The following is a 27,972-nucleotide window of genomic DNA, read 5'->3' as shown; positions in this document are numbered from 1 at the left end:
GCCTGTTACAACTCCTGTCCAGCTCCTGTATGTGCAGTACAAGTGTAAAACCTTGCCCAAGTGTTCATCTGCAGGAGAGGTCAATACTAGCGAGCACTGGCATAGAGAGGGGCCCCATCTTGTTGGAGGGGCCCTCTGGCACGGGTGGTCTTCAGTATGCCGGCAAAGAGTCTTGTGTGTCAGGAATCTACATTCTCCATTGCATCACTTCCAGTGAACAGGCGTCTCCTGGCTTCAGTCCTCTCTCCTCAGAGTATCCCCTGTGAATTGGACCTGTGGAACTACAGGTCCCAGCAGTTCTATTTCCAGTCTTCAGTCTCCTGCAGCCTACAGCTCACTGTGCTCCACCTAACCAGTTCTATCTTTAGGTAACCACTGGTTTCAGCCAGCAGCCTGGAGTACACAGTGCTTCTAGTTAAACAGCATTAACTCCCAGTGCACTACTGATCCCAGCCAGCAACCAGCAGTGCATTGCATTAACTGTCTACAGAATTATTCTCCCGGTTAATCACCAGCTCCAGTTAACTCTCAGATGATCTGGGCACCCAATCCAGGAGGGTGTGTTCTCACAGAGATTCATCCAATCATCACAGAGCAAGGGGTATAAACTCCAGTTCCTGGCTCATTCTCATCGCCTTGGACAATGAGTCACATTTGGTGTGTCAAGTTCTCCAGTGGTTCCTCTCATCATTTTATTCCATTCCTCATTCTGCATTCCTCCTGCTTGTTCCAGACTCTAGCCACAGCCTGCCACAGTTCTTCAGCAGTAAGAGACTCTCCTCAGGTGTTATCAGTGCCAGATTAAGGTCCTCATGGGCCTGGAGCTGAAATTTATGAAGGGCCTATTGTGCACCTCCGCAGGGGGTGTGACCAGCTTGGTGGGCGTGTGGCTACTGATATAAGGGTGTGGCCACTGATGTGGGGGTGTGGTCTGTGCTGTGGGTTGTGGCTAGAACCATAGACGGTGTAGCTACTCACCTACCTTCCACTACCTTATTATCCCACCCCTCTTTGCTTATATGAAGCACACCCCATTATATTACTGACCACTGAGAAAATAGGATTTTAATACCTACCGGTAAATCCTTTTCTCTTAGTACGTAGAGGATGCTGGGGTCCACTTTAGTACCATGGGGTATAGGCGGTTCCGCAGGAGCCATGGGCACTTTAAGACTTTTCAAGGGTTTGAACTGGCTCCTCCCTCTATGCCCCTCCTGTTATTCATTGCCTAACTTATTACCAGCATTCCATTCTGTGCATTGCATCCAGCACTTAACAAGCATGCTGAGTTAGGATTGTCTCCTGCCTGGGCCTTGCTTGGCTATAGAACTTTTATGTTACAGAGACTGTGTGCTTTTGCAAGTATTACCGGAGTTCTGTTTTCTAAACCACTTACATTTATTTACCAAGTCATTCCACATTTAGTTATCAGAGTCTGTGCGCTTTGCAAGTATTACCGGAGTTCTGTTTTCCAAACCATTTGCATTGATCAAGTTATTCCACGTTACTGGAGTTTTGCTTTGTTTCAATTATTATTTACAAATCCGGTTACATCCAGCTACCAAGTTATTTCACATTTGTGTTACCAGTGACTTTATTTTGCTTAAAACCATTTGCATCCAGTTAGCAAGTTGTTTTCACGTTTTGTTGTCAGAGACTTTATTTGCTTTAAACCTTCTGCATTCAGCCATCAACTTATCACCAAGATATATCTGTGTTGCCAAAGACTTTTTTTTATCAAGATCTTGGATTCAGTTACCGTTTATCATTTCATTTCTGCTACCACCAATGCTAGTACCATCTATTATTATATCATTGTTCTGTGACCTTTGTGTTTATTAAACATCAGCGCATATGCGCAGGACTTTATTCAGTCTCCACGTTTCATACGTCATTCCAACACTGACCCACTAGTGCCCCCTCCGGGAACAGACTAAATCAGAATCCTGACAGCCTGACATTGTGCTTTAGTGCACATGAGCATCTTTCCAAATATCACTGGAAAGCTGGTGCCAGCTGAGGAAGAGGGACCAGCATCCAAGAGTAAGCAAGGTAAGATGATGATGCGCCCACCCGCTCCAGATCTGCCCAGACCCCCCCCCCCCCCTACAGGGCAGAGGGTGGTCCAGTGGGAGGGGTGAGGGTGTAGCACTGCAACTTCACAACATTGTGCACCCACCCCATAATGTAATGCCACTATGATTATGCAATTCTCTACAAATTGAATCCTGCAGACTTCACTGGAGAAGTTGGCAGGATGTGAGAGTAGTGTCTACTCTCCCAGAAGCTGGGGACACTCCCACAAATTCAAGAGGTTCCCTGAGTGCCGGCAAGTATAGTTTAAACTGGTGGCAAAACAAAAAACAAAATGGAAACAAAATGATTGAGCAGTTTGGATGCACACATGGATTTATAGCCACAGAGTCTGTTTCTGCAACTATAGCTCAGTAGCACAGAGAGAAAACACAAGTCAGTTACATAGATGCTGTATATAATACACTAACATGGACACTAATTGCTGCCCTGAAGGAGTGTCCATTCTTCTCACAACCCTCTAACATAATACCAAGGTTAGCCCATGGGGCCAACATCCTTCTGTTACTACGTGCCAGCCATCCCCAGAGACAGGGAGGCCAGAAGAGTAAATAAGGAAATAGGAATCAGGAGACAGAAACAGAGACTGGAGAACAATGGTTATGTCTTTCATATTTCATATTGAAGTAATGTATATAAAATGTGCCCCCATCACATAGCTCGGCCAATTAAAACTGGCTTACGCAGACACCTTCACATCTAATTTCACAACTGCTGAACACGTAAGGATGAATACACTGAAAATAAATTATTTGTTACATAGCAGCAACTAATACATATTCAACAAGTTCATCCAGTCAGTCATGAGATATGACAAACTGATTGGTATGGAAAATTCTAATAAATGTATTATATGGCTGTCTCACTCATAACTATGGCAACACATTTAACATTTATTTAGCACTAATAATGCGAGCAGTTCTGTATAATATAGATACTGCAGGGAATTATAACACAACATGCTTAACAAATATATTAGTTTGTAGTTGATTAAACGTACTGAGGCTGACACAGAGTGACAACTATGCAATTTACACTACTTACTAATCTGCTTGCACCTGGAGAGGCTGGACAGCAGAGCGAAGTGGCATTCTAACATAGGCAACGTACAGTGAAGGTGTTTGTGCAACTGTGAATACATGCAGACTGGTACACTGATGCATATGTCGGTGAATGTCATATTATGTGCAATTGTCTGAATACACTATGATGGTGTTAACTGCCATCAGCCGTAGCAAACCACTTGTGATTGGCTGATTGTAAACACACCGCTGATGCCGATAAGTGCTTTCTCAATGTCTATAAATTAAAGTTTTTATGTTTCAGCAAAAAAAATAAAAAATTATTATGTGAAATGGAGTGTCATGTGATGCATTAGAATGTTGGGCGGGCTGTAGTGGCGTCCTACATCGCCGGAGGTGAAAGAGGGGAGGAGACTGAGAGAGGTGGGGACCGAAAGAGGGAGAGTTGACGGACAGAGAGGGTAGACAGAGAAAAAGAGGGGGTAGATGGGGAGATGGACAGAGAGAGAGGGAGGGGTGATGCAGAGAGAGGGGGAGATGGAGAGAGAGATGAGGTGGAAGGGGGGGAGAAGGAGGAAGAGAGGGGAAGGGAGTGAGAGAAAGGAGGAGGGGAAAAAGAGGAAGGGAGAGAGACGGGGGTGCCGGGGGGAGAAAGAGAGAGAGGGGAGGGAGACAAAGAGAGAGAGATGAGGAGAAGAGGGAGAGAAAGATGGATGAGGGAGAGAGATAGAAGGGGGCCCTAAGGAGAGAGAATACACAAGAGAGAGGGCAAAGAGAAAGTGGAGAGAGAGAGAGAGTAGGGCCTTTTTTTCCTACCTGACCACTGTGGCGTGGGGCTGCTGTTGTGCATGGAGGTGACCAGTGCCTCTGCTTCCCTCCCATTAATTACAGATACAATAGTTATATACTATAAATGGAAAGCTTGTGTTTTGGAAGATAAAGATAGCAATTTAGACAATTGTCTTATGGACTTTGGGTTTTAATTCAGGTTTCATCGCTACTGAGACAGAAATTGCAATCGTCTCAGAACTGCTAATGCTGAAAATCGCATGTGAGGAGCCGCCATGAATGGTATGCATCAGCAGAACTGCGATGCAAACGCCGAGTACCATCGACAGTTGTGGATGACCCAGGGATACTCAGAATAATGAGAATGCAGTCGTACCAGCGCCATGTTTTCAATCATAAGCAATTGCAACTGACACCAGATACACGCCCAGAAAACAGCCATGACCGGTCTGCGTTTTTCCAACCACTCCCCACAAACCCCATGTTAACACCCACGAATGTTCACTTCCTGTCAATCACTGTGCAATCGCATTTCACTGAGGCTGCAATCGAATTTCAACCTTCGTGCACGAGCAATGCATTCGCAGCGCATACACAGTCTGAAGATAATCGGATTTGCAATTTTGCAACTAAAGCTGACTAAGGGGGTCATTCTGAGTTGTTCGCTTATTGCCGATTTTCGCTATGCTGCGATTTGTTGCTAAATGCACATGCGCAAGGCACGCAGGGCGCATGCGCTTAGTTATTTAACTAAAACCTTAGTAGATTTGCTGTGGATCCTGCGGCGCATTTCAGTCGCACTGCTGATCATGAATGATTGACAGGAAAGGGGCGTTTCTGGGTGGTAACTGAGTGTTTTCCGGGAGTGTGCTAAAAAACGCAGGTGTGTCAGGGAAAAACGCGGGAGTGTCTGGAGAAACGGGGGAGTGGCTGGCCGAACGCAGGGCGTGTTTGTGACGTCAAACCAGGAACTAAACGGACTGAGCTGCTCGCAATCTGTGAGTAGGTCTGGAGTTACTCAGAAACTGCAAGGAATTATTTAGCAGCAATTCTGCTAATCTTTCATTCACTATTCTGCTAAGCTAAGATACACTCCCAGAGGGCGGCGGCCTAGCATATGCAATGCTGCTAAAAGCAGCTAGCGAGCGAACAACTCGGAATGAGGGCCTAAAAGGCCCTTTGTTAAGACATACACTACGGTTTGTGGTGCGGACAATCTTTTCCCTTGTACTGTATATACAAACTTAAATAAAGGAGAATACAGGTTGAGTATCCCATATCCAAAATGCTTGGGACCAGAAGTATTTTGGATATCTGATTTTTCCGTATTTTGGAATAATTGCATACTATAATGAGATATCATGGTGATGGGACCTAAATCTAAGCACAGAATGCATTTATGTTTAATATACACATTATACACACAGCCTGAAGGTAAGTTTAGCCAATAGTTTTAATAACTGCACATTAAACAAAGTTTGTGTACATTGAACCATCAGAAAACAAAGGTTTCACTATCTCAGTCTCACTCAAATAATTCTGTATTTCTGAATATTCTGTATTTTGGAATATTTTCATATGAGATACTCAACCTGTATAATAAAGTTTCAAAATAGATATACAATATAAAACTAACTCCAAATATTTAAAAACCTTTAAATATTAACAATGCTTTATTCTACAAATGTTGCTACAAGTACACAGTATGTAACTGTGTTTGTATATATGTGTGTCTCCATATGTAACCCTGCCTACATAGTATGTATATTTGGGGATCCGTTCAATTTGCCAGCTGTCTGGATCCTGGCGGTCGTGATACCAATGCCGAAATACCAACAGTCGGCAATACCGCCAGTCAGAATCCGTGCAAAACAGGACTAGGAGTGGGAATAGATACTGTGGCGAGCGCTAAGCCCGCAGCGTGGTGAGCACGGCAAGCCCACAAGGGGACTTTTTGCACTTGCCCCTCTGCCGACATTCTGGCAGGCGGGATGCCGCTGTCAAGACATGGACAGCTGGCATCCCGCCCGCCGGTTATTCGTATGTATTCCATATATATGTCTTTATATGTATCCCGGTCTGGGGTGGTCTTCTGTTTGCCGGCGGTCGGGCTCCCGGCGCTCAGTATACCGGCGCCGGGAGCCCGACAGCCGGAATACCGACAATTATTTTCCCTCGTGGGGGTCCACGACCCCCATAGAGGGAGAATAAAATAGTGTGGCGCGCGTAGCGCGCCACCGTGCCCGTAGCGTGGCGAGCGCAGCGAGCCCGCAAGGGGCTCATTTGCGCTCGCCAAGCTGTCGATAAGCCGGCGGTCGGGCTCCCGGCGCCGGGATGCTGGTCGCCGGGAGCCCGACCGCCGGCCAGCCGTAGTGAACCCCCGGTCTGTGTATGCCATACTTACCTACTTTTGAAAAGTAGTTTTAGGGAGATCATAGCTCGCATTATAATTAGCCGAGCGTAGTTGAGGGGCATCTCATATTCTGCCCAAGGGGGCGTGTCTATCTCAACCAATTGGCGAATCTATTGTCACTCAGGGATGTGTCCTGCAGTAGCAGGTGAAAACTAAAGTACAAAGGGGTTTACAGGGTGATTCAAAAGTCGCAGTACACCCTTTTGTTTCGAAACTGTGCAGGAAATGGGAAAACTGAATACTCCAGTAAGGTATGGGTGAGGTGGGCTATCTTTTAGGGTATGTACCGAACATGGGTGCCATCTTGAAATCGGCCATCTTGAATCTAAGTCAGTTTTACCATTTCCAGCAAGGGTGTACTGCGACTCTTGAATCACCCTGTATTCATAAAGTAGTGAAAAGAGTGGAGAAATGGCCAGTGGAGAAGTTGCCCATGGAATCAGCATTGAAGTAACATTTATCATGTGCATTCTATAAAATTATACGTAGCAGCTGATTGGTTGCTATGGGTAACTTCACTCTTTTCACTTCTTCATGAATAGACCCGAAAGCGCAGTACTAGCTACACACTGACATCACATCTACATTACATGGCTTCACACTGAAATCACAGCTTCTTTACACAACATGACTACAAACCGACATCACACCTACATAACACAGCAGGTCTACATACTGACATCACACTTACATTATACAGCAGGGCTACATAATGACAGCACATCTATATTACACAGCAGGGCTACACACTGACATCACAGCTACATTTCACAGCAGGGCTACACACTGACATCACAGCTACATTACACAGCAGGGCTACACACTGACATAACAGCTACATTACACAGCAGGGCTACACACTGACATCACACCCACATTACACAGCAGGGCTACACACTGACATCACAGCTACATTACACAGCAGGGCTACACACTGACATAACAGCTACATTACACAGCAGGGCTGCACACTGACATCACACCCACATTACACAGCAGAGCTGCACACTGACATCACAGCTACATTACACAACAGGGCTGCACACTGACATCACACCCACATTACACAGCAGGTCTACATACTGACATCACACTTACATTATACAGCAGGGCTACATAATGACAGCATATCTACATTACATAGCAGGGCTACACACTGACATCACAGCTACATTACACAGCAGGGCTACACACTGACATCACAGCTACATTACACAGTAGGGCTACACACTGACATCACAGCTACATTTCACAGCAGGGCTACACACTGACATCACAGCTACATTACACAGCAGGGCTACACACTGACATCACAGCTACATTACACAGCAGGGCTACACACTGACATCACACCTACATTACACAGCAGGGCTACACACTGACATCACACCTACATTACACAGCAGGGCTACACACTGACGTCACACAAATACATCCAACTTTACTGTACATGAGCCCCTATTATATCGATTGCAAGCTTGCGAGCAGGGTCTTCCTACCTCTATGACTGTTTATTACCTAGTTTTGTTTTATCGTTGTTTTAAATTGTAAAGCACAACAGAATTTGCTGTGCTACATAAGAAACTGTTAATAAATAAATTAGAGCCCCCTCAATACCACCAGGCCAGATGCTAGGACCCCCTCCCGACCATCAGACCGGATGCTGCTGCTACCATCAACCCCTACCACCCGTACCTACTGCAGCCGTTGCTACCATCAAAGCCAGGACTGCGCCGGATCCAACGGACGCCTCCCGCCTCCACCCCCTCACCTTCACTTCTTGTATATATTATTCTTCTATGGAATATCCTTGCCATCTTGTATCCTCTCCTTGTTCACACAAAGCACAACACAGTAGCAGCACTCTGTACAGTAGAGCGGCATCAGCTCGAATAATAAACAACATTCTGTCAACGGCCAGGCCCTAAGCATCCACTTGTGTTGCTTTGTGGTAAATCCGCTACTGCCCCCAGATAGATCATCATCTCCCTTAGAATACAACAGCCCCCTCCTCCTCAGGCAGATCATCTTTCCCTAGCACAGAATAGCCCCCCAAAATAATCATCCCCCTTTACCACTAAATAACTCCCCTCCCCTCAGACAGATCTCGCCTTAGCATAGAATAGCACCCTACCCTTTAGGTCATCTCCCTTTAGAACTGAATAACTCCCCTCAGACAGATCATCTCTCTCTAGCACAGAATACCCCTCCCCACATAGATCATCATCTCCCACATCTCCATGTCCCCATAGCAGCCAGTGCAGCTCTGCAGGCAGCCTGTCAAGTCTTTAAAAAAAATGTGCTGCAAGCTGTATGACATTTTTTCTTTACAGGCTGCCAGACTGCAGCAGGAGCCAAAGACAGCGGGGCAATCAAACTCACTGAGACCTCTCCCGGCCAGCCCCTCCCCCCCCAGATTTTCTCCACTGTGTCCCCTCCTCTTTGCACAGGCTGGCAGGCTGCAGCTGATGGCGGTCCGGGGAGCACAGTGCAGGCTGCTGAACTGAGTGACTTCTCCTGCTTGATGCACACCCTCTCTTCCTCCGAGGTGTGTAACGTTCCTAGCGTTGGTGCATGTGTATGACCTTCCTGCTGGGCAGGGGCTTCTTTTCATGATGGTGGCTGCACTAGTAGCTCTGATTGGTGTGCAGGACCGCCTGTCATCTGTGCCCCCCCCCCCCCCCCCCTGGTGCATCACCCGGTTACCGCCTTTGTATATGACAGGAAGCCAAGGGGGGCTGGCCAAGATGACAGGCGGCCCACACACCGATCAGCCCACCTGGAATCTCCCCAATTGATGTAATGGCCAATTGCTCTTCACAAGATCTACGGCTCTCATCCACACTCATTACTTGCTTCCATGGAGGATTGCAGGACTTTCTTCGGGCTGCACCCATTCTGTGGAATGCCCTACTATGCACAATAAGACTCTCCTCTAGTTTCCAAACCTTCAAGCATTCTCTGAAAACGTACCTATTCAGACCATCTTATCAAAATCCAGAACTGCTCAATAACCTTCATAAGCTTTCCTATGCAATTATATCCCCACTATGCAGTCCACATTGTTGGCAGGGTATGTCTATGTGATTGAGAGAGTTATCACAGGTGTTGGGTGGCTATGTGACAGACCTTTCCCCTGAATTGTTGTTCCCCGCACCTTGTCTTGTAGTACCGTGCTTAGAGAGATAGGATAGATTGATACGAATCAGAAGTGAATCGGCAATACCAACAGGAAGTCTTTTTATTGATCTGCAATGAACTCTGGATTTGGGGTGATCTGAACACTAATTTTCTACCTCTCACTAGCCAAGGTAACAATTATCTTCACTGGCAAATAACATTAGAGCTCTAGATGATGTCTGTGGTGCCACAGCGTGTCAATTGGGAATGGGCCAGGGACGTGCAGTCAGGGGAGGCAGTGCCTCCCCTGACATTAATGATGAAAATAATACAAAGAAGATACTTATGACACATTATGTGTCATAAGTATCTGCTTTAGCCTTTGTATTATTTTAGTAATTTGTACCTGTTAAGAAGCGGTCCTGTAACTGTGTTTGAGGCAGTGCTGTCAGTGCCTCCCGCTGTCTGTGTGTTAGGGCCGGAAGCGGGGTGCGGCGCCAGGAATTAGGCAGGAGAAAGGCATTGGAAAAATCCCTATAAGCGGCACCTACTTGCAGTGCCGCTTTGAAGCGGCGTTTGGGCAGTGCCTGATTAGGGGAGGACACTTTGCGGCTAGAGAAGACAGGCACATCACGTGGCCGGTTCCGTCAGAGGTGGGGGCGCAGCGCTGACTAAGCTGTATGGAGAGCGGTGAAATCAGTGGCCGCGGCGGTGATAAGGTGATCACTCTCTCTCTCTCCTCATTATGCTGCTTCCACTCTTTCTCCGCTATTATACAGCTAAGATTCAGCCATCTCACATGGACTATTGCAGCCTCCTCTCCATACTTCAATCCATCCTCTATGCTGCTGCTTTGTGTTAATTTCCTCTTGTTTCACATCAGCTCTCACTCTGCCAGTTGTTGCACAGGCTCCCTATCCCCTGTCTGTTCCACATCTATAAAGCTATATGTCATGAGTCTCCCTTTCATCTCCAGCATCCTTCCCATGCACTGTGCTCTGCAAAGATTTCCACCCTCAACTGATTGCTACTTCTTACTCCCACTCCAAGCACTGTTTCCCACCTATGGCACTCTTTCCAAAACCCACTCAGGATATGCACTTGTCTCCACAGCTTCAAACACACCCATAAAAACCGGGTGTAGTACTGGTGACCGGCGGTCTCCTGACCGCCGGTCACCTTACCGACGCCGGGATCCCGGCAGCATACCGACGCCGGGATCCCGGCGGGGAGGGGCGAGTGCAGAAAGCCCCTTGCGGGCTCGGTGGCGACCTGCGGTCGCCACGGGTTCTATTCCCACTCTATGGGTGTCGTGCACACCCACGAGTGGAAATAGTCCCTGTTGGTCGGCATGCCGACCATCGGGATAGTGAGCCGTCGGGCTCACGGAGGAGGTCATGTGACTGTCGGTCAGCTGACCGGCGGTCACATGAATACCACCCATAAAAACCTCATATTGTCATAAAAGCCAGCCAGACCCTCTTCCTAACAAACTCCCCTACGCTCCCACAGTGTCATCCCCTGTTGTACAGCCATTTTGATTGTAAGGTCTCACCAGCAGCCTTATTTCTTACGTTGTGTAACTGTCTGATTTGTAACGTAATATACTGTTGCGCCTATGAACCATGCTGCACATCCTGTTTGCACCCTATTTATAATATTCTTTTGATGGAGATGGGTTAGCATGTAATATGGCATGAAGTAACTGCAATGCTTTATCACAGCTGATGCTTTTTAGCACAATAATTTGTCATAATAATTCTTAAGGTAAATATACAGATCTGAAAATGGTGCGCAATGGCTTAATGCTTGGCAAATAGATAACTACTAATTTCATTTATTAAAATGGATTGAAGTATCACAGGAAAATCTCGTGCAAAGAAGAATTCTTGCTGAATTATTTTGCCATATACTGTACAGTAGCTGTTTCTATATATTCTAACAAGAACCTGTATTTTACAGAATGTTACTGTTTATCACAAAGCACAATGGTTACATTAATAAATATGTATACATTCCTTCAGTTAAATTGCTACAGATGTAACAGGGGGTCATGAGATTACAGTAATGGTGGCATAGAATGTTACCCAGGATTAACTCTATTTTAAATGTGTGATGTCTGTCCCATTTGTCATTCTGTAACAACAAAATCGCCTTCACTGCTCGGTGTGTACAGGTGATTGCCGTGTCGCTACCTATGTTGGCAGGTTTGTTGTGCTGCACATCAAGCCTAGCATAGGCGGATCCAGAGGGGGGGGGGGCACTCGGGCCCGTGCTTTCCCCCCTGTCGTTTCTGAGTTCTTTTTTTTTCTTCAAAAGGAGAACAGCAGCACTACTGCTATTTCCGTCAGTCAGATTTGAAAAAAGAGCCGGCAGGCACTGGGATCTGCCGCGGCTCTAACAGCAAATCTGTGTGGTAACCAATGGGGAGGCTGGAGCTGCACCGCAACCTACCTCTCCCACTGCCAGCCAGCCAGAGTCCAGCCCAGGCACGGGGTTAAAATGCCAGCATCGAGTAAGACTGTTACTTATGACGGCGCAGAAGGCTTATTGATTCGTATTTGTGGGCTCAGGGGCAGTGGCGGGCATTGGCTCGGCGGCGGTAGGGGTGATCAGTAGGATTCGGCGGACATTATGGCTGCAATGCCTCACCAGCCACTGACCTCACCGCACGCCACTGGAATGGGCACACAGTTACTAAGGGGATCCTGGGATGGAAACTGTCAATGTTACCTGAGGGGCAGATTTATTAAGCTCGGTGAAGTGATAAAGTGGAAGGTGATAAAGTACCAGCCAATCAGATCCTGTCATGTCACAGGCTGAGTTCGAAAAATGACAGTTAAGGCCCGTACACACTGGTCGATGTATCGGCCGTTCTCTTGAACGGCCGATACATCGCGGGACCGTCGGCCAGTGTGTACGGGCGATACGTCTGTGAACTCCGTCATTCACAGACGTATCGCGTCGGCTGTGCAGCACAGCCGACGGCCAATATATCTAACGATATATTGGCGCGTCTCTGTGTGTGTATGGGGCGGTCGCCCGACCGCCCGTACACATGCAGCGGCGGTCGGCGGTGATTGACAGGTGAACTGGGCGGGCGGGCGCTCGCGCCCGCCCAGTTCATGACGTCAGTCCCCCGACGGATCGTGCAGCGTGTATGCACAGCACACTGCCCGATCCGTACATAGATATATCTGCAGATCAATTGATCTGCAGATATATCTAATAGTGTGTACCCACCTTTAGGAGCTAGCTGACTGGCTGATGCTTTATCACCTTCCACTTTATCACTTCACCGAGCTTAATAAATCTGCCCCTCAGTTCTTTATTTCAAAGAGGATGTAACTACCTACGGAATAGCAGGGTCTCCTGACAATGGCACTTACTGTATGTCACAATAAGGGGCTTTTGCGTAGACCAAACTCAGTCTCTCTTAGTTGCAGGGCTTGATTAACACTTGCATAATTAGATCAGTCTTTCCAGCAACAACTATCTGTCTGCGTTGCACAAAACTCAGTCATTTAACACAAATATTTATATTATCTTTGAATTGACACTCAGTTGTTAAGCACAAATATTTCTCTTGAACTTGTAATAAACTCAGCCTTTGTATCAGATTTCTTTCTATGGGTCTTAACTGCCAAAAAATGGTGCTGCTGGCTGCGCCCTTCTTAAACACTTTCTGTTCTGTAACACAGAGGACAGAGTCTGAAGGGCACACTTGCCTGTGGCTGGCTGTCAGTTTCAATTGTACTTATTCAGACCCAGGTAATGGAGTTACCTGCTGGCTGCTCTGGTTGTAATGACTCCTCACTCTCTCTCAAGATGGCCGCGGTGTCCGCACCTCTCAACAGGTCTGAGGGTGTCCAGTCCTCTGGCCACTGCATCTCAACACCCACGTTCCAGCAACACTCCGCTGCTCTTCTTTAGTAGTGCTGCTCTCACTATCCAGCATCCTGCAATTGTCCCCATCACAGCTCCCGCTTTGCTCCATGTTCCTCTCTTCTTCTTCCCACCAGTCTCTTTCTCCCAGCAGCCTTTGTCCAATTGGCTCTCTCTCTCTCCTGAGATCACATGACTGGACCCAGGGCTACAGTTAGCTCCTCCTACCCTGCATTTCTCCTTCTGCTGCGGAGCTGCAGCAAACTTCTTAAAGCAACACAAACGCCAGGTTCCAGGGTGCCACACTATATCATAAGGAACCAGCCTCACAACTGTGGTACCTCTCTCTCTTCCCGTCTTAATAATGAGTGCAGCAGACATCTATATAATCTGTATTTTGAACATTGGCTATCCGTGTAACCCATAGGTTATTCAGATGGCCATCTCAGATCTGTTACCATGGCCAGTACATCTGCATCAGAAGACACAGACATTGACCTTGGCAGTCCCAGAAGATGAGTGACGCCTGTTTTCAGGAATGCTGCCCAATGCCACCCACTCCCAGATTGCCGCAGCCTGTTAATCGGCAATCACTGCATGCTATGCCATAAGAACTATCCTGCAAATGCACAGAATAAGTTCTGCGCATGCACAGTTCTCTCACAAGTTAGGTTTGCAAATAATGAACACAAAAAGCCTGACTTCAGGGAAGTGCGCAAGGAACAAGATGCAGCCTTTATCCAAATCACACAGCAGGGTGTTTCCCTCACCCCCAGGAATAGGCAATAGTCAACAGAAAATAGGTGAATAAGATAAGTGGCGCCCTTCTAAGTGAACAACAGAGAATATCCAACTGATATACACTCTTAAAACATATCAGATTTCTGCGATATATGTTCCTGTAAACAACTTGAATCTTCAGCATATAATGAGTCAATCCCCCCGTTTTCCGTGTGATACTCCTCCTCTTGTCTTATTTTGTCTCTGGATGACCCAGGCAGCCTCCTGGGTTTTCAGCTCCCTGGATCCGGTAGTCACTTTCACCAAATATCGTCTGGGTGGTCACTTGCACTGCACCAACGCGCTTCAGGTCTGTTCCAGACCCTTTTTCAAGGTAAGTGTAAAGTTTTAATCTGGCTTTGTCTGAACATACACATATAGAGCTGCACTTGCTGGCTATACATCAGGATGACCCGCATCCGATGCGAGTCATATCACGATTTCCCTTCAACCTCCTAGCAGCTCCCTGGCAGTCCCGGACACACGAGTGACACACAATGTGCTAACGACCCGTCGTTAAACGATTAATTGTGTGCCTCATAAGAAAAAAGTCAAGGGAAATTCCACTCAAAATCATACAATGCATCGTATGTGCATAAAACATGGTACGATGTGCATACGATTACGACAGATAATGTAGGCTGTAGGTATGATCTGCGGATGCGACATTCGACCAGCGAGACCGCGCATCTCATCGCATCGTAATTGTACCTAAAACATGCACGATGTATCATATGAGGCATCAAAATCATATATTCATACACAATATCAACCTAGTGTATGGCCAGCGTAAGGGATCCATGCAGCTCTGCAGATACTGTAGGTGCATTTTACAGGCAAATTCTGTGAACACTTTATTTTGGAGCCAACCCTGCACCAGCTCTGTGATAGACAACTGCCATTATTTTTATACTTTCCTGTGTACATCCAAAATGTATTATATATTCTGAGCTCAGAGCAGCCTCATGAACATCCTGCTTGCATCACCCTTTCCTGCAAGACCCCTGTGGAAGCAGAGGACAGCCAGCTCTGTGAATGGTGCTGCTGTCTAGATTAGGGGGAAAAAACTTGGCTGTATTTACTCTGGACAACACCTGATCCTACACTACAGAAACATGAGGGAGGGAACATTCTGGAGCAACTGAGAGGAATAATGGAGCGTGTGTGTGTACATGCAGGAGATGGGGGGAGAAGTGGTGGAGGAGGAATGCACAGGAGGAGGACAGGGCACCACATGGGCGTACAGGCACTCTGCTAGGGGTAGGTGGGCAGGTGCTCAAGGCACGTTTGATAGACAGACAGGAGTGGTTATCTCCTGTCCTGCAGAGATTGCTAAGCTTGGGCTGGGGGCTCAGTTCAGGACCAGCAGTACACAATGGCAGAGTTCTCGGAGAAAGTTCCCATTGCCCTGGCAGGGCCTGAAGACGTGGAGCAGTGTCTTCCTCCAGTGAGTAACATTGTACCTTCAACTCTGCAAACTTACATACACCTCCACCTTCACTGCACTGGTCTCTGTACAGGGAATGCAATGCACTTTGGAAGTGGTGAATCAATGCAAATCAAATCCACATGACAGACAAAGTTGTAGATACAGATATATGTTATGAAAATGTTGAAGATGACATTTGGAAGATGTGACCAGTATGAGTATGGAACCAGTTGGCTTTGAGGCAAGGAATACAGTATTATGTTGTGAATAAGTCTGTTTAAAACTACGTTCAAGGTTTCAGATCTCCCACCTACAGTATAGTCCTGTAGATAATTTAGTACACCATGTGTATATTTGTGATTTAAATTTAAACGCAGCAGCTTCTTGTTAGGTAATGTGTGACGATCCAGGTGTTGTGGAACTAGAAGTTGCAGCATGCACTGGCAGTCTCACACTGTCCATGAAAACCACATAGACTTAGGTTGGCTAGGGCCGCATCAGATGTTAGCAGTGTAATAGTTAAATTCACTACACATCAGGTTCTCGTATGTATACGACATAATGTATATAAACGGATGCACACAAAGCACAGTGAAATGAACGAAATACTGTCTTGGTTATAGGGGATTTGGCTTATGAGGGAAGAGGACATAAACTTGGAAAGGTTGGGGCAATTAATTAAACTGCACATTTACTTTCTCCATATCACCTACATAAAGATAAGTTTTAAATGTGAACATGCATGCAAGGATGGCTGGGAGTATATTCAGCAGGCCAGTGTTTGATTTCTGTTTACCTCCAGAGAAAGGTTAATGAGATCATTTCCCTGAACACCTGCAAATGCAGAGATTAGTACTGGAGTACATTTGCTATTAATATAATGTTATTGTTGTTGAAACTAGCTTTGCTTCTAGCCATGATGTTAATAACGTGACTTGCAGTATCAGACTTACAGACCATCCAATGTGTTAGAGGCATATGATTGTCATGTTATTAAACATGCATGACTGATGTTTCAGGGGCACTGCTACGACAACAGATAATGTAGATGCAGTGTACCACAAGATATATCACTAGTGAAGTTCCATCACCCTATATAATGTACCTTATTTTATAGGTTGACAGCCTGTGGTATTCTAGCGGTCACGGAACTACAAGTCTAAGCATGTCATGTTGGAACTTGTGGTTCCACAGCAGCTAAAGAGCTGCAGGATTCATGATGTACATTATGAAATCATTATAGGGGAAAGTGATCCTCTTAATATACTAATCCAACACACTGTAGATAAACCTGATCTTGCTGTAGTGTATACAGTATTTCATCAGTATATGACTGCCAGGTATTGCATACTGGCCAGGCCATCAAGCCTTCTTTACTACTGTAAGCACTGAAAATTGGTTTAATAACCCTCAATCATTGCAAACTTTTACAATCAAGGCTGCACTATTGTTGTATTATATATGTTGTGTATTTTATGACAGCTGTGCCTCATTTGACTGTAGGCATATACAGCAGTTACAGTGAAACCATCGAGCAGTGGCCGTCTCCTCCGAATCGGAGCCGTGGTGCTTATCTCCGGAGCTCTTCTGCTTCTGTTTGGAGCTATCGGTGCCTTCTATTTCTGGAAAGTAAATGACAAGCATGTAAGTGAACAAACAAGTCTCCTTGTGTTAGCAGTTTGCCATGTCAGAGTACAGCTCACACAATGATCATCTGTACTATCTGCTCCCACTGAGGCTTGTACTCCCAAACAGCACAGGTGGTGGTCTCTGGAAGTTATGAGATGTTGATTTAGATGGAGCCTATTCCCTTTACTTGTCAAACTAGTGAGAGAAATTCTTACTCAGTCTAAACAGAAATTACTAGCCGTATAGATCGTTACACACGGAATAGATATTCCAATAATAACATGGAATATGATGCCAATTTACTTAATTGGATATGAATAGAACACTGGCGTAGAAAAAATGTAAACATTATGTTATATTCATATATAATTAATATCTTGATGTGTTTACTGGTATTGTACTACATGCATGAGCTGTGTTCATATTCATACTGACAAGAGTTGACATTTTTATTTATTTCAGGATATTCTGCAACATAGAAATACATAAAATAATAATAATTCAGCCTGACTATTTAACCTGACTCCAGATGGAATACTTAATTGGTGGCAACGAAAATACATAAATAATTAAAATGGATCATTATCGTTACGGTGTGGAAAAGCATGTGACTTGTCATAATAATTAGTTTTACAGTAATAATTAGCCACAAGCAAAAAGCTGCTGTTTCTTTCTCAGTGTAAGAAATACAAGTATTTAAAACAATATTTTTTTCACTAAGTGATTGTGTTGTTCCATATAAAATGTGAGCGCTCGTGATGTGCCTGTAAGGGATATGCACAGGGTTGGCCTACTCTTACTCTGCTGCTTATGGTCCTGTAGGCTGCGCTGGATCAGTGGTGACTGCTTGCAGACAAAAGCCCCTTTTATGTCGGTCTCAATCAGCTCTTGTATATCAGCCAGCTACTTCCCCATCAGCATCATGCCATGAATGTACTCCAGTATGTCTAAACCAGCTAGGCTGTTCCACAAACAGGCTAATGGGCATGATGTCTTCTGTACATGAAATTACATTGACACATGTACTAACACCATGGAGGCTTGTTACTGACCTTATTCCGCTATTTATCAATTGCACAGTCTTATCCTGTAGATCCCTGCTAAATCAGAAAGATTCGCATTAAGGAATCTCAGATGAAAATGAATATAATGGATACAGGACCTTATTCTGCATATGTTGAAGTTTTGCTAAAAATGCAAACCTGGCAACTTATGACGATCGCATGCAAATGTCCACCAGCGATGCAATTGCAATTCGATTGCGATCGCATCGCTAAACTAGGGATGCCCCCTGCCTGCTCAGCCTGGATGCGAAGGCAGGCGCAGGGCGACCATGTTTTCAGTCGCAGCGGCTGAGTGTGACATCACGCGTCCGCTTCGAAAATGGCACTAACCTGCCCCCGTTTTGGCAGAGGTCAGGCAGAGGTGTTCGCATCAATGTGATGTGATCGTGTTGGCTGGCCCGCACACGTGTGGATCCGGACCTGAGCGTGCACATTGGGCTTAAAATTGGCAGTGTGAGATTGCATCGCTGATGCGTCACATATTGAATTAGGCCCCCAATATCCAGTGGGTTGTAGAATGTGTAAATACTTTCATAATAATAATGATAATGACATTGTTGTATGCAATAGGAGGGTCATAATATTGCTTGTGTGGAAAAAATTCTATTTGCAATATAGCTGAAAGTTTAGATTGGATATAATGTTAGTGTATATATATATATATATATATATATATATATTATTTGTGTGTCTAAAATATGGTAAATGTAATTATTATTGAGCAATATAAAGCAATAATAACACAGAAATAATTGTATTTGTAGTTTCCTTTGTAATAAGCTAAAATGAACAACTGAGAAATTCAGGGAAAATACAACTGTTCTGGTAATTGATTAATGAGAGAATATTTATCTTTTTGCTTCCGCTGCTTAATGGATCTTTGTTCCCCTAACAATCATACATCATCATTGTTCTAATTTGTTTATTGCCATTTAACAGTGGAAAAGGACGCAGTGTATAGTACTTGTGGTAACTGTAACAGGGTATTATGCTAATATGTCTAGACCTCAAACCAAACTAGAATCAAACCGAGCGTTTGCTGCAACTATAGCTTATACGAGGTGTGCAATAAGTTTCGGGATGCATCAAAAGTATTATATCTACAAACAAATTGACCATCACAGATTTTCTCCAGGGAAGTCTATGCAAAGTTGCACGTGCTCAATTCACTTGGTCAAGCAGGTATATCTTGTATATGGGATGTAGTTACATTGCCGGCAGTCGGGATCCAGGCAGTCAGGATGTCGACGCCAGAATCCCGACCACTGACAATGCCGGCAGCCGGAATCCTGGCTAACAGGGGCTGTCCCTACAGCGTGGCAAGCGCAGCGGGCCTGCAAGGGGCTTCATAACGCTCGCCCCACTGCCGGCATTCTAGCTACTGGTATCCCGACATCGGTATGCTGACCGCCGGGATCCCAGCCTCCGGCATCCCATACCCAACGCAAGTATATGCTGGATGAGAGTCTCCACTGCAGCTTCTGGTGACTCAAAACAAATCCCACATATCTTGAGCTTGATTTATGGGGACAAAATAAGTGTCAGGGGGCCAGGTCTGGACTCAGTAGCGGATCTTGCCACGGGCAAGCAGGACTTTTGCCCGGGGTGCCGCCTTCCGGAGGGTGCTGGCGCCATCCGGAGGGCGCCGCACCGTGGCAAGATCCGCCACTGCTGCCCGCTGTGTCCCCCGTCCGCCTCCGCTGCCCGCTGCCGTCCCCGTCCGCCTCCTGTGAAGGGAACTAGACGCTATGCGTCTAGTTTCCCTTCGTGGAGAGTAACTTTGCTGAGCGGTGCGCGATGACGTCATCGCGCACCGCTCAGCATTCAAGCGGCGCTAGCAATGTACAGGGGGCGTAACTGACCACGCCCCTGTATTAGGCCATGCCCCTTTTTTGCTGCCCGGGGCGCAGAGCGCCCTTGAACCGGCCCTGTCTGGACTGTACAGCTGATGATCAAGCTCCTGTAAATCTACCACTTTCCTGGACTAATAGGCAGGTGCATTGTCATGAATCATGATGGAGAAGGGCACAACAAGCATGAGTGCTAGGATGACACTTGGAAATGGCTTCCAGCCATGCAGCAGGCACCCCAGTGACGGTGCACTGCTCCGTGAGTGGTACAGTAGCTAGCATCTACTTGGACACGCTGCACTCACGTTGGAAGTTCTGTGGCAGCACACCCCCAACTGGGGTTCACTGGGCCAACTGTATGTTTGGTCTCAGGGTCGAAACTGTAGATCCAGGATTCATCACCACTGAAAATCACTCAGACAGAGCTTGGCCAGTCTGTTGTGGTACCAAGTCACCCAAGCCTACTTCTGCTCTTGAGTCAGCTGATGGGGCACCAAGTGTGCAGTAACCTTGTACAGGCCAAGCTTTTCATGGAGTATCAAATGGATGGATCCCGATGAGATGCCTCTCTCCTTCTCTAGCTGGGCCATGGTTACCCTGGTGATGCCAGACACAGGCCGCAGCACCCATCATCTTCCAGGGACTGTCTACTGTGCCAAACTTTTGCAAACCACTCAAACACAGTGGTTTGGGACGGTGCTTCCTACCCAATAGCAGCTCGCAGTCAGTCAAAACTCTCCTGCTGTCGCAGACCACTTTTATAGTTGTGTAAGATTATGGTTCTACAGTGGCCTCTGTTCAGCTCGACAACGAGTACGTGACAGAAGTGAACATGCTGACTTCTTCGGTGTACAGTGCTGCTTATATACGGTTCTCTGCCTTGACATTTCACAAAAGAATACAGTTCACAACCAGACAGTCAAATTGTGTCTACTCTACCTATGTACTGCACATTCGGATACTTATTGCACAGCCTTAGTACAATGTTTTGTAGACAGGTGAATAAAATATGGAGTGTGTGAGAAGGGTTGGGTACTGCATCCTGTCATACAGAATGCTGGCGAGATCCCAACAGTCAAAATGCAGGCAGTTTTTGGAAAGTATTCTAAGGCTTTGCCTCCTGTAAGGATCAGAAGCCGAAAGAGGGCTGCCGCCCGGCCACGTCAGCAGCACTGCAATCAGGAACATGCAGGCAATAGCCAAAAGGTATTAGTGTTAGCAGAGTGTATTGGAATTGCCTGGTGCAGTGATGTTAGTCCACACACTTAATGATTTAAACAGTAATGCAGGTTTATTCAGTAAACACAGGTGACTCATATATAATACTGATATAGGCAATTAGGGGCGCTTATATCATACAAGGTAACAGCAGTGGTAGCTGTACTTATCAGGAGTTGTCTCCGGTGGTAAGGAACTGAGGACTGCACAGCCATGCAGTCTGACTCCCGCTGTAGAGAAGATGCGGCCCCCGGCTCAGCGTCGGCTCCGGAGCTGCGATACATGCAGTGGAAACGCTGTGAGTCTCTGTAGCTGAGATCCGCTCCCGGTCTCAGCTCTGCACGCTTGCACACACCAGGACTCAGTTTCTCTGACTCACTCTAAGATGGAAGAGCAGGGATTACGTCACATAGCTCGCCTCCGAGTGACTCTGGCACTAGGGAATTGACACTAGGGGATCTCCCATAGACTGCTGTGTAGAAGGAGACAGGCACAGAGCGCACCATATCCTAACACTCCCCATTGCTTAACACTGTCTCCGGTTACAAATTTACAGAACATGACATTTTATCAAACAAATCAAAGTCATTCCTGTAATTAAAAACATAATGTGAAGCAAAACAGTAAGAATAAATCAACATTAACCATATTCTAGTCCACATTCCATCAGGAATGCATGTAACAAGTGTGATGCCAGTCCTTTTGTCAACATGTCGGCAATATTTTCTTCACTTGCAACATATTCCACATTGACGGACTTGTTTTCCAACAACTCACGGATGAAGTGATGTTTTATAGCAATGTGCTTAGCCATCCACGATGCTTTGTGCTACAAGAAAGATCAATTGATCCCTTGTTATCACACGTTTTGTTGATGATCTCACTGTGGTAAAGAAGACCTAATTCACATAAAGTCTCTCTTATCCAAAGCGCTTCTTTTGAAGTTTCTGTGAGCGCCATGTACTCTGCCTCTGTTGTAGAAAGAACAACTGTGGGTTGTTTTCTACTTGCCCAGCTTACGGCTGTGCCTGCCAGTGCAAACAGGTATCCAGTATAAGAACGTCTATCATCCTCATCTGATCCCCAGTTGGCATCCCAGAATACTTTTAAACTGGTATCTGTTGATCTTGTAAATCTCAGCTTTAGTGAACTTGTACCTTTGAGCTACCTTAGTATTCCCTTTACTGCAATCTAGTGTTGTCTCCCAGGATTATTTGCGAACTGGCTTTGACATCTTTGTACTTTTATCAATGGGAGTAGTTACTCGTTTTGCATCTGTCATTCCGTCCTTGGATATTATTGCCTCAATGTATGTTTGTTAGTCAACTGTGACAGTTCCCTCTTGCAGGTTTTGTACAATTTTCATACAGGGCCGTCTTAACAGCTGTGTAGGCCCCTGGGCACAGCAATGTACTGGGCCCCCTACCCATCCTCCAGCGGTAGGGGTGGGGAGTGCTATCAGTGGCAGCCCTTGATGTCCCGCGGGCGGTACGGGATGTTCTATCTTCCACTCAGCATGTAGGACCTGGAGCAGTAATTTCTGCTAATTACTCCTTTACTGCACAGATGGGGCTAAACTGTAGAAGGGGCATTGGGCTGAATGAAGACGACTTGGTACATGACCAGGATGGTAGGGGGTGTTTAATATGTAGGGGAGGGGTGGATAGTGGAGTGAGCTTAATATTTATCAATTTCCGGTGGGAGGGCAGCTTGCTTGACTGCAGATATCTCAAGTTTCTGAAAATGTATTTCTTAGCTTTGAATGGGATTAAAAAACCAGGGAGTCCCATCTTTCAGAAGGTTCTGGTGACTTGGGGATCAGAGTTCAGGAGCCAGAGCAATTTACCAATGAAAATCTAAAACTGCATATTAAGCGTGTGGCGCTGGAGCAGGGACCGGCTGCTGGAAGGCTGATATCTCTGGTTCTGGGCATAGTAGAGACAAGCTGTCAGTGTCCACAAAAAGGGGAGAGTCCCAGCTTTAGGAGTATAGCCTCAGAAAAACTCTAAGTCAGACAGAACCCGGGATATCTGGCTGGGAAGAGCAATTAACAGGTTTGGATGAGGACCACTACTTTCAAGTTGGATATCTCCGGTTCCCCAGGTCCGATTTGCAAAAATCTGGTACCCCTGGAAAGAGGGGACCCTCAGCTATCAACCTAGGGCCCTTATACTCCTGGGCCCTTGGGCAAGAGCCCATTGAGCCCATACGGAAAGACGGCCCTGTTTTCATACCTAATAGATGATTTGCAGGGCCTAGATCTTTCAACTTGAATCTTTGTTTAAGCTAGTGCTTGATGTCAGTGATGTGATCTTCTTGACCTGCCAAAAGTAAATCATCCACATAGACAGCTATGATGAACAACTTTTCTTTGATAGTTTTGTGGTATAGACAGTGATCAGTCTCTAACCTAACAAAGTTAATTTCTAGTAACGCTGCATCCAACTTTACATACCAGCAATGACCACTTTGCTAGAGGCCATAAAGTGACTTCTTTAAGAGACAAACATTCCCATTTTGGAATATGTCCATATCATAGTGTTCAGGTGGCTCCATGTAAATTTCTTCAACTAACTTTCCATTTAGGAATGCAGAATCAGAGTCTAGCTGATATAACAGTAGATCATGTAGTGTAACAATAGCAATCACTAACCTTAAGGTGCTATACTTTGCGACTGGTGAGTATATCTCTCCGTAATCGATTCCATTCATCTGGGTATATCCCTTGGCAACAAGGCAGGCTTTATAACGAGCTACTGTCCCGTCTTCGTTCAACTTCTTGCAGGAATCCCACTTGTTTTTAATCGTTTTATGGTCGCTTGGTCTATCAACCATAGTCCATGTACTGTTATCATTTAGTGCTGACAGTTCTGTATCAATTGCTGACTACCGCTCTGTCCAATCACTGCTTGACTTTGCTTCCTGTATGTTTTGAGGTTCACAGTAAGCTATGTTTGCATACTCCTCACTGTATTTCTTGGCTGGAACACCTTTATTGCTCCTCATGGAACTTCTGTTCCCTGACTTGTCTGCTTTGACACTCAGATTCAGACACGCTTTCTGCTGCCTGAACATCCAATGATACATTTTCTTGTTGCTCCACTGCTCCAGTTAGTGGTGTTGTCTCGTACAATACCACATCTCTGGATTTAAGAAGACATTTACTTGTAACATCCCATAGTCTGTATACTTTGCTTTCTTCGCAGTGTCCGATCATTATACATTCTATGGATTTTGGCTCTAGAGTTTTCCTTTTCTCCTTTGGTATATGTGCAAAAGCTTTGCTCCTGAAGACACGAAGATGACTGACACTTGGCTTTTTCCTGGACCACGCCTCCAGTGGCGTTTTACCTTTGACGGCTACTGTAGGTGCACGATTCTTTAAGTATGCTGCAGTAGATACTGCTTCTGCCTGTCGAAGTCAAAAATATTACATAAAGAGAACATACAAACTACACACATTTAAGTCGCTATACTTGCAAATACGCGCAGCGAGCACAGCCATATATGGTAACACACGCATTTACACGGACATGCCACAGAGATGGATTCAACACTTATTTCATACAGTACATAATTATAATAATATCAAGCGCCAGACATCATGATGATTTAAAATGATCTAATGAATTAATGTCATGAATGTGTATTATTTGAACGAAGCAAGATAGACCTCCCAGATCCCTAATGGTCAATAATATGTTACACTTGTAGGAAGGAAGGGCATTTTGCCAGAGATTGTAGGAGTAGTAGGACACATAGTCAATATAGATCCCCTAGACAGAAAACAAAAGCCACATTATTAAACACATAGACGGGACCAAGGGACATATAGTAAGGAATCATAAGCCATCTAGATAACACAGATTCAGTTAATGGGAAGAACAGAATAAATGCAACTTACTAATGTTACATTTCACTGTTCTAGATTCATGTCCATCACAGGTAGAGGAAATTAACTCACAGATACCGAGTTCCCTATGAACTTAGGATGGACAGGACACTGGATTGATGGCTGGGATAGTCCCAGTAGAGATAAGACACACAGAAAAAAATTTTTTAAGGGGAGTAGACCAAGTAGAGAATCACTTCCTCGTAGTGCCCAATCCAGTTGTCAAATTTTTATAAAATCTTCTCCACCTCTACAAACTCATCTGTCACCAACCTCTAATCTGTTTCTCTATAGTTTCCTCTTCATCTTTTGCGTTCACACAGGGTGGTACAATACATGGACCCAAGTACAGTTCAAACTCCACATGCCTAGGTCCTTCAGAGTTCTGCCCAAACCCAGTATATCTCAACAGCACGATGACACCAGTATTACTGCAGTGTGCCTTGTCATGCACAAAGGGTGGAGAATGGGAATACTGGTGAAGGGAAATTTTGTATAGACACTGATATGCCTGTTGGTGAATGACAAACCTGACATTTTCTTTTTCATTTTCTTCTTCTTTCTCTCCTCTAGAGATATTTCTTTTTTCTTTTTTTTGAGTTATGCTCATGGTACTCTACATTGCAAACACATGATAGTTAAATTAAGATACAAAAATTTGTGTTCCCTGCAGGAAGAGGCAGTCTGGAGGACAAAGGGGTATAGTCAAGAGTCCTCAGGACTGTGGGCAGGTGGACACGGTAAGCCAGTTGCCCCCAGAGCATACTTTCCAAGTCTAGCTGAGGTGGCACACGGTCTGACTCATCTAGGCAAAGAGGGTAGGTGCAGGCTGATGAGAGTCTACTGGTGTGCGCCAGGATTCTATTCTCATGCAGGTAAGAGAGCAATGACCTGTCTTACTTGCTTGAGGAAAAATATTGGTAAAGCAATACCAACAGAGCCATCCCATATCCCTCCTGCAGACTGATCTTTTCAGGAAATACAAATCGACTTCGTACAGTCAACACCCTTTAGGAATTATTGTTATGTATTGGTGTGCACTGATGTTTTCTCAAACTGGGTAGAGGCATTTCCTGCCACCACAGATGCTGCTGTGTTTACCGCAAAGAAAAATTGCGCAGAAATTTGTGTGTAGATAATGGTACCCCTTGAAGTAGGAGCAAAGCTTGAAATTGTACTATTGTGATCATAGATACTGCCACTAGTATTATGTAGCTTCGGAACCACTCCCAGATCTTTACTCGACGAATCACCCTCTTCAAAATTTGTTTTGGTTTTGGTATTTGTGTTTTTTTGGGGTTGTTTTTGGAAGACAACCTCATGTCATGAGTGATCCGTACAATGATCAGAAATACACCAATGAGGTGACAGTACAGTACCTCGTTGAGATGAGCCAGCATTTGAGAACTTGACAAAAGAACTTAAAATTGTTGATTGCTGGTATGCCAAATGCTAATTGTCTTGATTGTGAACCAAGAGACTGTGTGATTGCTCTTACGCTCAGGTTGCCTAATAGACAGGTGGGAAGGACCATACCAAGATTTGTTGACAGCACTAAAGGTCGCCGAAAGAGAGACTTGGGTCCACTCGTCCCACTGCAAGAAGGTCGCTGACCCGGAGAGAACTCGTGACAAAGTAGTTTATTGCTCACATTCATCGAGTCTGTGTGTTCCAAGTGAACTGTGTGCTCAAAGAGCAAGGTGGAGAGCAAAGTGAACTGTGTGTTCCAAGTGAACTGTGTATTCAAAGAGCAAGGCAAAGAGATCGCAAAAGTATCACCAGAGACTCTGTTCCGTGAAGACTGAGAGGCGGCACTGTTGAACACTACCTGAGCATACTAAAGGACTGCAGAAAGACCAGTCATTGTAATTGATTTGTTATGAACAAGAGTTGTTTTGTTCTATTTCTCTTTTCTCTCTTTCCCGCTGACAAACATTTTCTTTCAGGATATTCTATTTTTGCAAGGTTTTTTTTTTATGAGGAGTCGAGTGTGGGACTGGAACTGGTTCTGTAGGAAGGAGTGATTTCCTTATAGGATCCCAGGATTAGCCGATCAGTTTGTTAAAATCAGAGAAAGGTCAAAGTTCTAGTAGTTATGGAGTTCAGAGGTAATCAGGAACAGTCAGACAATGGCTATTCACACATTGCAGATAAAGAACTCATTAATATATGTGGAAGAAAGGTTTATGAGTGGCTCTCACTGAACTCCGAAGGTTTACGTTATTTAGGAAGGACACTACTTATAACCCTTGTTCAATGATTAAACAGACCTAGCATACGTTCCAGAAATGGAAACAATGTTCAGAAAATGATAGGAATATGTAGATCATGAAAATTTTATGTCACTGTCACGATTTGTTTGTGTCTTCTTCACCTAGCCAGCAGAACCTCAATTGAATCCAAACATCAGTGTACAAAGACGTAGGTACATGTATGTGTGAATTGTTCGATGCAAATCAGACATTATAGGCCAAAGCACTGTCCCAGCATACTCTATAGGTTGAATGTTGTCCCACACCCAACCAGTGGTCCCGTGACCGCCGAGTGCATATAGAGGATGTCTCGTCCTCCTCCCTGTCTTCCCCAAATATAGTAAAGTGTCTGATTTGCGAAATGCATACATACTTGTGTCTAGGTCACCGATTATTGTATGAAATATTTTTTCTTATGTTAATAATTGATGGCAGTTATTGTTTACTGCCAAAGGGTGGACTGTCGAAGTCAAAAATATTACATAAAGAGGACATACAAACTACACACATTTAAGTCGCTATACTTGCAAATACG

The 27,972-nt window shown here is 45.2% G+C and overlaps 1 protein-coding gene across 2 annotated transcripts in view; it reads left to right on the top strand.

The window, feature by feature from the left end:
• CNMD (chondromodulin) overlaps nt 1-27,972 on the top strand; it is a 367,474-nt gene that overhangs the window by 215,420 nt on the left and 124,082 nt on the right. The window contains exons 1-2 of one of the 2 annotated variants that reach the window (XM_063952892.1): nt 15,318-15,550; nt 17,036-17,176. In XM_063952892.1, the coding sequence (XP_063808962.1) occupies nt 15,479-15,550; nt 17,036-17,176 (213 nt within the window). In that variant the 5' untranslated portion in view covers nt 15,318-15,478. Of the gene's footprint in view, nt 1-15,317; nt 15,551-17,035; nt 17,177-27,972 lie in introns of those variants that run through there. The other variant, XM_063952893.1, reaches the window with a different exon arrangement.

The sequence above is a fragment of the Pseudophryne corroboree genome, chromosome 2 (assembly GCF_028390025.1).
Source record: "Pseudophryne corroboree isolate aPseCor3 chromosome 2, aPseCor3.hap2, whole genome shotgun sequence".
Classification (NCBI taxonomy): Eukaryota; Metazoa; Chordata; class Amphibia; order Anura; family Myobatrachidae; genus Pseudophryne; species Pseudophryne corroboree.
The sequence above is the reverse complement of the archived record's forward strand: the minus strand, read 5'-3'. Positions and strand labels throughout refer to the sequence as shown.